General features: G+C 41.1%; 1 protein-coding gene across 3 annotated transcripts in view; it reads right to left on the bottom strand.

Moving 5' to 3' along the window:
• Positions 1 to 15038, bottom strand: part of LOC133128013 (nuclear factor 1 C-type-like) — an 84371-nt gene that overhangs the window by 22454 nt on the left and 46879 nt on the right. For all 3 annotated transcript variants that reach the window (XM_061241211.1, XM_061241213.1, XM_061241212.1), the window contains 4 exons: positions 6775 to 6846; positions 5653 to 5727; positions 2360 to 2483; positions 1935 to 2059 (listed from right to left, as the gene is read on the bottom strand). In XM_061241211.1, the coding sequence (XP_061097195.1) occupies positions 1935 to 2059; positions 2360 to 2483; positions 5653 to 5727; positions 6775 to 6846 (396 nt within the window). The remainder of the gene's footprint in view (positions 1 to 1934; positions 2060 to 2359; positions 2484 to 5652; positions 5728 to 6774; positions 6847 to 15038) is intronic.

Raw genomic sequence — 15038 nt, 5'->3', positions numbered from 1 at the left:
CACTGTGTTTAACTAAACTAAGATAAAACATTTTTTACTTATATGTGACCTGTTCTATCATAATCAGTTGTAAGTTGTAAGAATTTCACATAAATCATTGTTTATGTAAAAATGTTCATTTTGGGCTTCACGCATTCAGATATATTTTGTAGAACAGCATCTTGGCTTTTTATAATCTTTTTATAATCTTCATGCCAATTTCAGAGTAAGAATATAGTTTTTAAGCTTTTAAAGTTAAAGTAGCACAAAGTTGTGCATTGTTTGGAGGTTAGCTAGCTTGTCAGCTGCGTTTGTGGTTATAAATTAATGTAGCTATTCGGTTTCATCAGATTTACTCATGGTTTGTAGGTCTTAATGTCAAGAGTAAACGTGTTTATAAGGGTTTCTACAAAAGATGACAAGGTATAGCCTTACATTCTCTTTTTCTAAAATTCTCAAAGTAAAAGTATGGCCTCTCTTCAGCATGCTGAAGTAACACACAGCTGTGTCAGCCTCCCCACTGCATCGCAGCAGACCTCCACAGGCCAAGCCTGGCAGCACTGCCCTCTTGCTCCCTCCCCTGATCCCAGCAATCAGTGAAAGACCTCATTAACGTTGTCTGGAGTCCAGACAGGACCGGGCTGGCTCCTCTGACCACTCCCATAGGACTCCTCCTACCACCGGTTTGTGCAGAAAAGGGCCACAAGTCGAGGGGACCTTCTCTGTCCATTCTACACCCATACATCATCTCCCTCACCCCAACCTGTTGCAACAACCCTAAATGTGGTGAGCGAGTGTGCCAACACAAGGCCATGTTGTAACTTTCAGGAAAATCACACCCATATGACTCATAAGTCAGGTCACAGTAAACCCTGAGAAGCTGTGCTTGCTGTCCCTTGACCGTATCGCCAACAAGTGAATCGCCTGTTTAATGCAACAACTGCTCCCTCTGGAATTCACAGGAAACCCATAACCCAGAAAACAACACTTCCTGCGATAACACGCTGAACTACACTCAGCGATCACTTTATTAGGTAGACCTGTACACCAACTTATTAATGTAAATATCTAATCAGCCAATCATGTGGCAGCAACTAAATGCATAAAAGCAGGCAGACATGGTCAGGAGGTTCAGCTGTTTTTCAGACCAAATGTGATCTAAGTGACTTTGACCATGGAATGATTGTTGGTGCCAGACAGCGTATAGTTAGTGTATAGTTATTTTTTATTTTAGTTTAGTGTACTTGTGTACACTGTATGTACATGCTCTGGTATACATTTGTTCTGACTGAAATGTATGAATGGTACAAGCCTCTTTAATTTAAGTCTTCAACCATGTGTGTGCAGTAAATATTTTATAGGACTAGTGCAAAATCCGTGGAAATTGCTGTCTAGAGGGCAAAGTGGAAAGGGTTAAATAATAACCTTTCTTAAGAAGACTAGGACCCAAGAAGACAGTCTTGCATCAGGGAAGGCATTCTAATGCAGAAAAGTGCACCCTTTTATGGTTTCATGCATTGTATGAAACAAGTATGATGATCACCATTATTATTATTATTATTATTATTATTAGTTTTTTAATACAATGCATGACAGCATAAAAGAGTGCACTTGTTGCATTATATCCACATGATAATCATTATGTGGATGGTGTGGAAGGTGTCATGCTATTAAGCACAGGTGTGATTGGTGCTAGAATATTAAGCACAGGTGTGAATTGCGCTAGGATATTAAGCACAGGTGTGAATGGTGCTAGGATATTAAGCACAGGTGTGAATTGCGCTAGGATATTAAGCACAGGTGTGAATGGTGCTAGGATATTAAGCACAGGTGTAAATGGTGCTAGGATATTAAGCACAGGTGTGAATGGTTCTATGGTGGAAAAGGTTTAAGAGCGTTAAGCACTGCTCATCACCCTCAGGCAGGTGTGACATGCAGGTCTGAAAGGAGCTCACCTCCTTCCATGTCCTCCTGCCAGTTTCGGGAACTGCTGCCAGGCGAACTGGGTGAGGGGTAGTACTCGCCTCCTGGGCTGGTGTCTACATCCTCCTCCATCGATCCTGACTTGTGCCTCTTGCTCCTGTATGAGAGCGAGGGGAAGGTGAGGGAAGGAGAAAGAGCTGTGTGTGTGAGAGAGTGGATGTGTGTGTTTCTGTATGCACTGTGTGTGCATAGTATGACTGTGTGTAGGAGTGTGTGCGCATATGTGTGTTTGTGCGTGTGTGTAGGAGTGTGTGTGCATATGTGCGTTTGTGTGTGTGTGTGTAGGAGTGTGTGTGCGTATGTGCGTTTCTGCGTGTGTGTAGGAGTGTGTGCACGTCGGTGCATCTGTATGTTTGAGAAATGAGTATGTCTGACATGGTGGTGGTATGGGGCTGACCCGCTCGAGGAAGTGCTGGGCAGGGTTCTCCTCATGCCTGCTCCTGGGGGGTTCAGTTCGTAGGCCAGGTGTCCCTGTAGCTCCCCCAGAGAGAAGTTAGGGCCTGTGCCTGTCACCACTGGAGCTGTACAGAGAAAATATGGTGCAAATGAAAACACATTGTCCTGAAACAATGCGCCAACAAAAAAACCATTTAGTAAAGAAACCAGGTGGAAGAGACCAAAATGTAGCTTTTTGGGCACATACACAAGCATGGAATTTGGCATCGGAAGGATGCTTGTGTTGAAAACTACATTCAGAGGGTACTCTGAATGTAGAAGTAGCCAGCTATGGGTGTTGGCAGTGGGGAGACAAATTGTTCTGTTTTATTAGCATTAAACCAGCAAACCTTCAAAATGATGTGTTAAAGTAACTGGTCAACCAGTGGTGTCGGCCTTTTAAGCTGAAGCTTGTGGAACTCCTTAGACATTGCACCTATGGTGAAATATGCTGGTGGCTCTTTAATGTCATGGAGTTGTTTGATATCAATTGGGCGTGGTGGTCTAATTAAGGTCAATGGAAGACGGTGACAGGAAAGTGACTAACTAATAGTCTTATAGTCTTATTGTGGTAAATAGGAAATAGGGATTTAGTTTTGGATGTTTTTCTGTAGGATCCATGAGTGCTCTCAGCTGTTTGTATTGTGTGTGGAAATTAAAGAACATGGTAAAGTTTGTTTTGTGTTTCTGTTATTCTATTCATTCATATTTTATTTTGATTTAGAGTGGCAGAATCATTTTAGTAAGGCAATTCAATTTATAATTATATAAATTATAATTGTTCACATATCATATAAAAAACTTATATATGTTTAATTAAACATTAAAATGGGTGATTCTTCGTTCGGGTAATCCTGATTAATTCATCCTTAACTGGAGTTCAATATAAATTCCATAAAAAAAGTAAACGATGTTCGCAATAAATATGGCATAGAAGTCATAGCTTAGGCTTCCTTGCTATGGCTGACCTCTCTTTACATGAAATGTACATTTATTGCTTTATTAGAAGATTTGGCGCATGACCATGCAATTTGTTAGGTGAGACTCAAGAGTCAGTTTGGACTGCCCTGACACTTCTGTGACTGTGCAACACGCTGCAGCAATGAACACAATGAAGACCAATCTGCCCTCAGCTTCCTGGGGACTGGTACAAGACAGCGAAAGCGCTGTTGCCCTCCGGGGTAATTCCAGACAGCGACGTCTGTACTATAATTTGGCCAGTGTGTTCATCCAGTGTAGAAAACTGGGAAACAACATCCTCTCTGGCAGGGGTTCCGCAACACATCTTAGTTGTTTTAACCCCTCGAAGGTATGATCGAAAACGTTTCAAAAATCATTAACTGGTTTTAGCCAGGACTGGTTTTCAAAACCTTCCTGTAGAATCATTCTTCTCGCGTCATAAATAAATTCACACATAAATGTGCACACGGATTCATGAAAATATTGAGATATGAGGCTCAATGTGTTTCCACAGGTATAGTTGTTACTACAGAGGGAATGTCAGGGCAGAGGCCTGGTATATCTCTCTCCTTCTTGCTCTGAGACGTTAACAAAGTCAGCGGATCATTCTCAGACAGCCTATTCTGCTCAGCTCGTGGGAAGCTAAGCTCCATTAAAGCTATCAGGAAACTCTTGTTTACCAGTCTGCATTCCTGTAAGGAGACGTGACAATTACCATACTTTCTGTTTTGATTGAAACCAGGAGTGATAAAACAGCTGCGGGTACCACCTAATTTGTTCATCATATTAATTAGCAAGATCAGACAAATCCCAACAGATTTGGCTCAATAGCAATAGAAATGTTCAGAATTTTGTTAAGATACTAACTAAAAGCATAAATTGGTGCAGATGCACAAAAGTAAACCCATTAATAGAAAGCAAATTTATTAATAGACAGCCTCTCCCTCTCTTTGGGCTTCTCTGGGAGAACCTGTCATTTAGAGCCATATATTCCAGCCAGCACCTGCCGTGCTGGCGTGCAGTTGATTTTGCCTTTTTTCCGGATGATCCAGATGCATCCAGAAATTATGGGACTCACGACACACCGAAGTTGGAGGAGAGCCACTGCTTGGGGTGTGTCAGTGAAGAGTGAGCAGCTCATTGCCAATTTGGTGTAGCTTCTTGCAATGTTCCGGTCAGACAGGTCTGCATTTTTTGCCACCTACCTGCTCAACCCTGGTCTAAGGCACAAGTTCCAGTAATTAACAGATTTCCTGAACCACTGCAGAGGGTCAGGTATGCCGGAGCAAGTGCCTGGGTCAGGGCATTCTGTAACTTGGCAAAGGCTGCCACACTGGTGTCTTCCCAGTTGAAATGTCAGCCCTCATGGGAGAGAGGACAGAGGCAACCTCTCTGACAAATCTACAGCTAGATAGCCATCAAACGGCAAAATGACCAAATTAAACAAAACAAATAACTTTGTGCAACATTTGCAAACATCCCAAAATCAACAAAATAAAAGAAAGAAACATCAAAACATGCCTAGGGCAATACATGCTAAGGACATAATGCGCTTTAATAACAGCACCAGACCACCACTACTATAGGCATAGAAAACAAGGAATAAGAAGGAAAAATAAAACAATAATAAAACAATTAGCAGCTCTGTTTTCTGGGTTGGAAGACTGTCACTGATTGTTTGATAAGCAATATTTACTGTAGAAGCTCTGCAATGAATGCCTTAAGTGGCCTCTCCCAGTGTTTGAAATATCCAGTAAGATGTTAGCTGTACCAGTTTCTGTCTGATCCTATGCAAATCAGCAGGTATGCTCTGAGATTCAGCAAGCAGTCATCGTGTAGAATCATGTAGTTTAGCATTTTTCAGTGACTGACTAAAGACCAGAGAGTACAGTTCATTCCCCATTTTACTCCTGGTGCTCGTAATGCTAATGACTCCAATTTGCATGTAAACAAGCCCAGCTTTGGAAAACTCATCACTGAGAAACAATGCCTTTGAGGGGCAAATGTGCTAAAACAAAAATAAAATGGCAGCTTTTGGTATCACAAACCATAGTATACACACAAACAAATAGCAAACATACAAAGAAACAAATATGCACATAAATAGAAATACACACAGTATACAATATATTTAAGAATTATATATATATACATTTTTCTCCTTTGTGAATATCATCAGTTGACAGACTGACATTGAAGCATTCATACACCTCACAGCTGATTGACTATTAATTGGTTCACATAAACCATAGAAATAGTTATGAAAACCAAGCAAAGCAAAAAGGGTGTACTTACTTCTGGAGACTTGCACTAACTCTGTTACATTAAAAACTCCTGATGTGATGAAGCTCTCCTGAAAATCAGGGCCATCTGTGAATGACAAAAACAGTTCATTGTTGTGGCATCAAAAATGACATTCGGCCATTGATATGACTGGTGGTTTGCAACATTGCATCCCTTATAAGAATGTATTCTGACAACGCATATCGTACTGTATATACACTAGAACAGAGCTCAAGTTGGCACTATTTCACTCAATCAATCTGGCACCTCATATTTTTTTAACTGTACTGTAGATCATATATTCAGCATTATGTACACAGGAATACTCTAAGGTAAAGTTTACTCTAGGTAAATTCTTACTGTAATGTCTATCAGAATGATCAGCAGTCCCTTTTTATTGAATATGGTACATTTTATGTTTTCATTTTACATAATTATATGCAAAGTGTATGAACATAGTCTAGGTTCTCTGTAGCCATGACAGAGGGGAAAATTGGTGTGAGTGCTGGATTCATCTCTGGCATGTATCTGCTGCTGTATCTCCAATGAAAATGTACTGTTCGTTTTGCAAAAATAAGACATCAGACAGCTCTGTTATTGAGAGCAGGGACCGTAGTTTGCAGATCTGTGCCAAATTCATGGAGAAACACTAAAAAATAATTCTTCCATTTTTAGTTTCTTGCAGTTGGATACATTTCCAAAAAAAGAGAGATTTGGCAGGAGTTTCATTGCCTTTAAGTACATTAGAACATCTTGTGACATCCATTTAATATTTTTCAAGAGTGCATCTTGCAAAAAGTTTGCAAGTGTCTGGGCAGAGAAACAAGGACGAGCAGATGATGCAGACCTTATTATTCACCACACTTTAGAACTTTGCTGGATATTGGGAGCATAAGTATTCATGGGTGTTCATTTGATGTGCTTCCCTGTGCTTCCTTCAGGAAAGAAGACATTAGCAAGAAGGAGCTGTCCTGTGGATGATAACATTCACAAACACAGCTAGCTTCCTGCATTAATATGGTGAAGGACTGCCCTGCATACTGAGCAAGAGTCTATTAGGCAGTCTATGGCACCACATTATAGATACAGTATTTTAGCCCAGTGTGTGTGTATGAAGGTGCTGTGATATTTTACCCATGGTAGCAGCTCTGCTGTCCTCCTGGTCTGAGCCAATACCAGTCTGAGGGCTGCTGCTCTGCTCTGCTTCTGAGAACATGAGAGAGAGACAGAGAGAGAGAGAGAGAGAGAGAGAGAGAGATTTTACTTGACAATGAAATTAATCTTTATGCAGATGGATGTAATGTATTATACTGTACATGCGTACTGTATAAGCAAGTAACACCGTGAACGTTACTCAAAAACCAGCCTTTCACATTAATGTGCATTGGGAGACTCAACTCCAAGATCCCTTTTTCAGTATAGTGTAATTTAATTAGCCAACCTTCACTGTGCAACTCACCAGTGCCAATAGCATTCACTCCAACTTCGTGATTGTATACCATTTTGGACAATTTTATCCTGATCATAAGATTAAATTACATTGTAATTGAACCTGCAATTTGAGGGCCCAACCCATTTCCAATGCCTGAGTTGAATTGAAGGTCATTTCTCTTTGGTCCTCATTTAAAGATTCACTCAATCTTTCCTTTATATCTGCTCCATCGCCTCAAGCAAGAGCTACAGAACTGACATCCTGAGACCTTTCAGCTGTAATTACATTTCCCAAATTTAGTGCTGACCTACATCACAGAGATCTCCAGCTGCTGTTCAGAACACCTGACATTACTCTTCCTCTTTGACAGTTTTCACTTGTTTCCGTGTGTCTTGGTTTTGTGCTTTTGCATTACCAGTCAACACGCTCTCTATTTGGGTGTGGTATATATTAAAGAATTGGGTAATTGATTTGCATGAATGTTTCAGTGAATCAAGTCGTTAATATGGCACAGATAGCATTGTCTTGCACAAGAAACATCACAAACTGTGCTCAGCAGTTTTTTTAGTGGATCCTTGGAGTATCCTATTGGCACTTGTTCTGTATTCGTGTCTGTGTGCTGTCCAGTCATTACATCAACTGTTCTGTCTGTTGTTTAGGTTTTTGGATAATGTGGTTTATGCTTGCATGTTCCTTGCTTCAGTCACATTAACCAAACCGTGGCAACCAATTATTATTATTAATTATTACAATTGTTCTTGGAGCAAATGGTATTAATGGGCTTCTGAAATGCTGGAGTCATGCATGTTTTGCATAAAAACATCCCCACGCTCTGTTCTATATCCAGAAAAAGAGATTTGAATATATAACAATGACGAATAAGAATATTTACGTGGGATTTTGTGGGAAGGAAGCAGGACAATCCAAGGACTGCGCCTATTGGTTAGGTAGGCACACACCTGGCACAATCAGTCCAGGCTTTTAAAATGTGTGCTCTTTCTGCAGTAGGTGGCTGAGACCGAGAAACCGCAGGAGAGCAGAGAGCCGAGCCGAGATGAGACGCCAGATAACAGAGAAGCCAGCCAGCTGAAAAAGCTGCACGCTGGTCAGATTATTTCCTTTGCATTTGTTATTTTAGTTTATTATTTTCAGTCCAGATCCCGTGAGGGTGAAAACTGAAGTGCTTTTCTTTATTTTTACCATTCGTTGGCTCTCTCTCTCTTCCTTAACTTTCCCCATTGACTGAATAAACATCCGGAATCTCCCTGTGCCCGGCTCTTCTATCCTCCTGGGGTCTGGATTTACTAATATAAAATCATACTGCCAATGCTCTCCATTAATTACATCTTTACAAATATATGTTTGGTTTCATTTCAATGCTTTTGCAATCTGTATTACATTACTTCATACTGTAATCTTAATCATGCAAAAAACAACAACCTCACCCTGTGCAGGATTACAGCACAAGCAAAAAAAAAAAAAAACAGAAATAGAGTTGTGTTCCTAAAACTGAGTTACACTTACTATAAAATATGAGTGGAACTCAGATAGATACATCTTTCATATTTTAGTAAGAGAGGAATGAATGCATGAATGCATCCTCTCACTAAGAGAGGAATACATCTTTTATTTTTGTTTACAGATTTTTGGCTGCACCTGGTATTTCTCAAAAAATAGCCATTTCTGAAAACAAAGCTGGATCATTACAAAGACGCTGGCTTCAGTTAAAGTGAACCACTTAAATAAATAAGTACCACTGCTTCATGCAGGAAAAACTCTTCTATCTGATAGGCTGGACTCCACTAATGTGGTGAGACCACAGAAATTCCACCACGCTGTAACTCTCAAACTGAAGCACTGGATGGCTCATTGTACACTTGTTCTTCAAGACTGACCCTCTCCTCCTGTTGCTAGCTGTGAAGGAGTTCTGTGATCGCATCATCATAGGTGCTAGCCAGGTTCTAGCAGCTATAACATCTGGGGCCCATTGCGTCTGTTTCGGCATCTCATGTGTTTTAAATCTTTGCCCTCATTCCACTTCATTTAACATCACAATTCTGACTCCTGTTAATAAACAACATGCTGTTTCACAGCCAGAGAGAAACAGTTTGATGAATGAATCTGCTTTGTTCATGGCGAATGAGCAGGGCTACATCGAGGTCCAACCACTAAATCAGTGGTCCTCACTCCTGGTCCTGTTGAGCCACAGGGTGTGCTGGCTTTAGTTGTTACTCAGCATTAAATAGATCAATTAAAGCAGTTAACTACGCAGTTACCTCACCTCTCCTGGTTTCTTGGGTCTGAATTGATTGCTAATATTGAGGCGAAAACAAAAACCAGCACACCCTGCGACTCTCCAGGACCAGGAGTGAGGACCACTGCCCTAACTATTTAAATCTGGGCCTCAAGGACAGTAGTACTGCTGCTTTTCTGTTCTAGCTTATTTTAAATTGATTTATCTATGTCACCGATTGGCCAGAGAGCACACTCACTTGGGATATCAGGTCCTGATATAGAAAGAATGAAAACCAGCAGCACTACTTTGAGTATCCCTGCCTTAAAATCCAGCTATGGCAGCTTGACCAGCTTGAAAATTGAGCTGGCCAAGCTGGTCATGAAGCTGGTCTAGCTGGGTATAAGCTGGTCAACCAGCTTGTCCAAGCTGGTCATAAAGCTGGTCTAGCCAGTCAACCAGCTACCAACTGTCTCAAAACATAGCTTGAGGTGGTCAAACCATGTTAAGCTGTGAGCTTGTCTGAACTGGTCTAAGCATTTCAAAACCTAGCTCACGCTGTTTTTTTCAGCAGGGTATACCCTACTCGCTAGCTCCCCTTACTCACAAGCACACTGTTCTCTGTAGTTGGCTAGGGCCACCTTAACTGCCCCATTTCAGAAAACCTGCATCATTTGAAGGCACTGCAGAAAAGGGTGAATTTATTGCCGACAATGTTCAGCGTTACTGCCGAGAACAGCTTTAACGTCCAGTAGAGCTCTGGTAAAAAAGGTTTAAAATGTGACAGATGTTTCATACTCTTGCTCCATTACTGTGCAATTTGTGGACCGCTGAAAGGAGTGAAAATGAACTGGCTAAAAATAAGAGAAGCTAGTGCAATGATAAGGGTTGTCTCATTCTCTTTCTCTTTCTCACTCACTGGTTTTAAGAGCTGGCTATACTGACGATGCTCAGTCTGGGAGGTAAAGAGGGAGAGACTAACTAAGACAGAGACACACAAGTATAAAATTTTTAAAATACAAAATATTGAAAAGTCAGTTTGTTTTTTTTCAGCACAATGCTCCCACAATCAGCATAAATATAGTAACAACAGATGCTTTTAATAAAATTGACTGAATTTTTGCCCTAAAGACCTTAAGATCAGTAATGCTTGCAGGCCCAAAAACATTTCTCACTGACATGCAGCAGGCCAAAGCTACAAAAGGACAGGATTAAGCCTTAAACCTCGAGCTGAATGTCACTTGCTTCCCTGCTTCTCTGTAACCATGCCCTCTTCACCTACATTACAAATGTACAATCCAAAACCAAAAACACAAGCGCATGAATGGAAAGACATTCAACAACATTTCTCATAGTAACGTTAATCATAGTTCACTGGTGAACAAAGTTTCACTTCCTTCTCAAACGGGCAAGAACTTTCCTCTTCCACATGTGTTGCCAATAACAGTACACTTGCAATAATGGTCCGCCCCCTTCATTGTAAACATCCCTTGTTGCTCACTTCCCTTATGTTGTGGCTTTTGTATTGGTGTTGTGATTTTCCTGTTTATGTTTTCCTTTAATGCGCTTTTTTTTAAAAGAATTTGCAAAGCTTTTTGGATATGCAGTTCGTTTGACACGTCTCGGCCACTGTACAGATGTCCAAATATTGACATTCTTTATTTGAACGCAATATTATGATTCAAATCCAATTTATTTAACATGTATGTCCTAAACTTATTAAACAAATCATGTTCATCAAAACCACAAAAGATATAGGACAGTTAGCCTGTTTCTGACCACAGTTACGGACACATGATGGCTTTAGACCGAATTGGGTCTGGCCATTCATCAGACAGGTTTAAAAAGCATGCAAGATCTATTATATTGTCAGGGATACTTAATTGGCTACAATTCTCTCTGAAGCTAGACGCAAGAAACAATGGTATTGAAGCTGAAATGGCAGATCAAAAAATCCATTGATGACTAGAAAACAAACACTGCGAGCTGCAACAAAGATGGAGGTGCGATTCCTGTCTTCATGCTCAAAATATGAAAAAATAAGCCTAATATTTCACTCAATTTGTCATACCAATAAAGCCCTTTTTGAAACTTTTTTTTCATGAAACTTTCTGACTGTCTATCCCACCCACTCTCTATCTGCTTCTTAATGTGAGCTAAAGTACAGTAATATATGCTATTCTATTGATTCCTGTTTAGTTGTAACTACTTACAACTACTGGATTTATCTGCTGGAGTTTGAGATTATCGCAGCATTTCTTTTTGGCAGACATTTCATGTGTGGAGGAGCCTGCAGCTGGCAGCCATTTTAGATATCTTCCTCCCTCTCTCTCTCTCTCTCTCTCTCTCTCTGTTTTTTCTCTCCACATCTCTCTCTCCTCTCCCACAGCAAGAATGCACAAAATATGAGTAACCTTGTAAGAGTGCCAGCACGCTCCTGTGCCAAGTCACCCCCTTCAGATGAAAGATAAAAGAAGCACAGAAGAGTGCCAGCCTACTGTTGGCAAAGAGAAAAATTAAGAGAGATAGTACGGTATGTGTGTGTTTCCTTGTGTATGAGTTTGGTGAAAATGACCTAACAGGACTGGCATTCCAGTGAACTAACTTGGTGACTAATGGCAAAATAACAACGCAGAAAGTATTTAAAGGAGCACTGCAAGACAATGTGCCAAAAGGAAATACAGGCAGAGAAAGCAGGCAGATGGAGCATTTATAGAGCACATGCCGAGCATTTATAGAATACAGGCAAAGAACACAGGCAGATGGAGCAGGTACAGAGCACACACACGCAGGTACAGCGAAAAAGCAGAAAGCGCAGGCAGGCAGAGCAGGTAAGGAGCACAGACAGAGCAGGTAAGGAGCACAGACAGAGCAGGTAAGGAGCACAGACAGAGCAGGTAAGGTGCACAGACAGAGCAGGTATGGAGCACAGACAGAGCAGGTAAGGAGCACAGACAGAGCAGGTAAGGAGCACAGACAGAGCAGGTAAGGTGCACAGACAGAGCAGGTAAGGAGCACAGACAGAGCAGGTAAGGAGCACAGACAGAGCAGGTAAGGTGCACAGACAGAGCAGGTATGGAGCACAGACAGAGCAGGTATGGAGCACAATGCACTTTTTCTCAGAGCAGAATGTCACTCTCTGTGGTTAAAAAACTAGATCCTTAAAGGCATACTATGTCAGATTTTCACCTCAAAAATATATAATATACACTCAGTGAGCACTTTATTAGGTATTTATTAGACTTTTTTTACTTATTGGTTTTCAGCTGCAGCCTATCCACTTAAGGGGTTTGATGCATTCACACAGGGATGCTCTTCTACATGCCACTGTTGTAATGCATGCTTATTTGCGTTACTATCACCTTCCTGTCAGCAATTTTACGAACCATATTAGGCCGCAGATTTCTTAGCTCATTGCTATTACACCGTGGTCTGCAACGGCCAGAATCATCTTGGGGGTGTCGGCTGGTGGGGTCGAGAATGGGGGCACAGAAGTTTTTTGTATGTAAACAGGGCCACCTCAAGGCCTAAAATTAGTATGCCTTTAACTAGACGTTTGCAGGTTCAAATGCCAGATTGGGTGCTACTGTTTCTATCTTTGGGCAATGTTCTTCCTCTGGATAGCGTCAGAGTGTGTCCATGTTTGAAATGAATAATACTTCCCCCTGGGTAAGAATCCATGGCAAGGAAAATAATGGTGTGAAAACAGTGGTGTGACGTGTGATAGTAATTCAAAAGCAAACAAAGAATAAAACATTATTTTCACAATATTTTACTTGAATAGAAGGAAAACAGGAGTAAATAAAACATTTTGTCAAATGAATCTGAAGGTCATTCCACTGTGGCTTATTATATATTAACATTTTAATGAATTGCTCAACCGAGCGGTATACATTTAACCAACCATCATAACCATCACTCCATCCATCTACCACTGCTGATCACCATTCAGAAACATTATACATAGGAAAGCCTAGAATAATACTTTTGACTAGTCTGAGGCTCTAAAGACAAACTCAACCAATTAGAGAAGACTGGATTTCAATACTGACACATAACTCATTTGTTCAGAAGAAAAGCCTCAATGCAATGGTGGGTTCCCAACACCTTATTTCACAAACAACCATTTCGCTAATCTTTTCTAGTTGCGGTATGTCAAATTACCCAGTATTCAGGAGGAGCCCCTGCTCTAGGGAATAAAGACATGCAGCAGTAATGAGATGCATTTTACAGTGTGCGATGTTGAGGCAGTTTGAGCTTTCCCAACCAGCCCGAAGGCCTTTTTTGATACACTGTAAAATAAAAAATTCTGCTGAATACAGGAAGACTGGACAGAGCTGCAGCAGTAAAGGTGATATACTGTACGCTCTTTTCTCTATGTATTACAGCAGCATTGAACGTGCTGAGGAGATGCACAGGCTGCCTATAAATAATGACTGTCACGTACTCTGCATTGCTCTCCTGCCTCTGAAACACGGATGCGAGAGCACGGAGTAGCAGGGTCACACCAATAAAGAACACACGCATGAAGAATGTACAGCAGCGCAGGCTAAATGAATATTAATCAATTCTGTGACTGAGGCGGCAGAAGAAGAGGGTCGAGTGGAAGAGATAACTGGGTTTGAAAGAATAATATAATACAACTGTAGGGTCTGATGTGACTTTCTTTAGGAGGGAATTGAACAAACCAGGCCCATGTCTGACAGCAGTAATACACTGAGCTACAGCTGGAGGACACACACACACAGGCATACACACACACACACACACACACACACAGGCATACGCTTACACACACAAGAGCACGCACACACACAGATGCCAAGCTGACCTGAGAAAACTATGCTGTGCCCAAACATTGTATTGGTGGCCCAATGGAGACCCTTTATTTTGGATTAGACGTTAAACCGTGGTCTTGATTCGCACGGTCAATTACGTTCTAATGGTACTTATCAGAAAAAGTAGGGGTTAACTGTCTCAATAATCCCCTCCACAGCTGAGCTGTGTCAACCAGCAACCAGCTGTTTAAAAACCTAGCATAAGCAGTTTTTTTTCAGCAGTCCAATATACAACAGACAATCAGCAGCACAAGCCAAACACTGCTACAGGAGAGGTGAGGTGAGAACTATTTAAGTATTTTCTCTGGGCGAGTATCTAATAACTGACCTAAACAAACAGTGATGGACAGATATGTGTAGAAAGAAGCAATATTTCATTAGAAACAAAAGGCTCCAGCCCCAGAGACTGCAACCTTCTCAGCCTGAGCTGCGCTAGCAGTGGAGAAGGGGATTTTTATTCGAGCACATAAAATAAAGCTATTAAACAAAAGGAGCACTGGCTCCAAGGTTTTGCAGCCTTGCACAGAGAACCTCACTTGCATTGTGCATAAGGAATAATCAAAACTGTTTTTCAGATTTTATGAAAACCGCAAGACAAAGACCAGACGTGAACGGCATGTTCTTTTTACGGTTATTTTGGGACGGATTTCATAGACGTATTAAAATATATATTTATAGAAAATGGCTTAAGCCACCCACCGTTCCCTGCTCGACTGCCAATTAAGATTTCTCCTGGACAGTTTTTCCATTTCAGCCAGCATGTGATTGGCCGGGGCCCATGAGAGAGGGTGTATACTCACACTTGAGTTTTTCAGAAAACCCTGCATTCTGTCATGCATCAGGAGTATTCTTTGCCATGCTGACATAGTAAGGTGAAGAACTGGTGACTAGACTG

The sequence above is a fragment of the Conger conger genome, chromosome 5 (assembly GCF_963514075.1).
Source record: "Conger conger chromosome 5, fConCon1.1, whole genome shotgun sequence".
Taxonomy (NCBI): Eukaryota; Metazoa; Chordata; class Actinopteri; order Anguilliformes; family Congridae; genus Conger; species Conger conger.
This window is presented reverse-complemented; position numbering and strand designations above follow the sequence as displayed.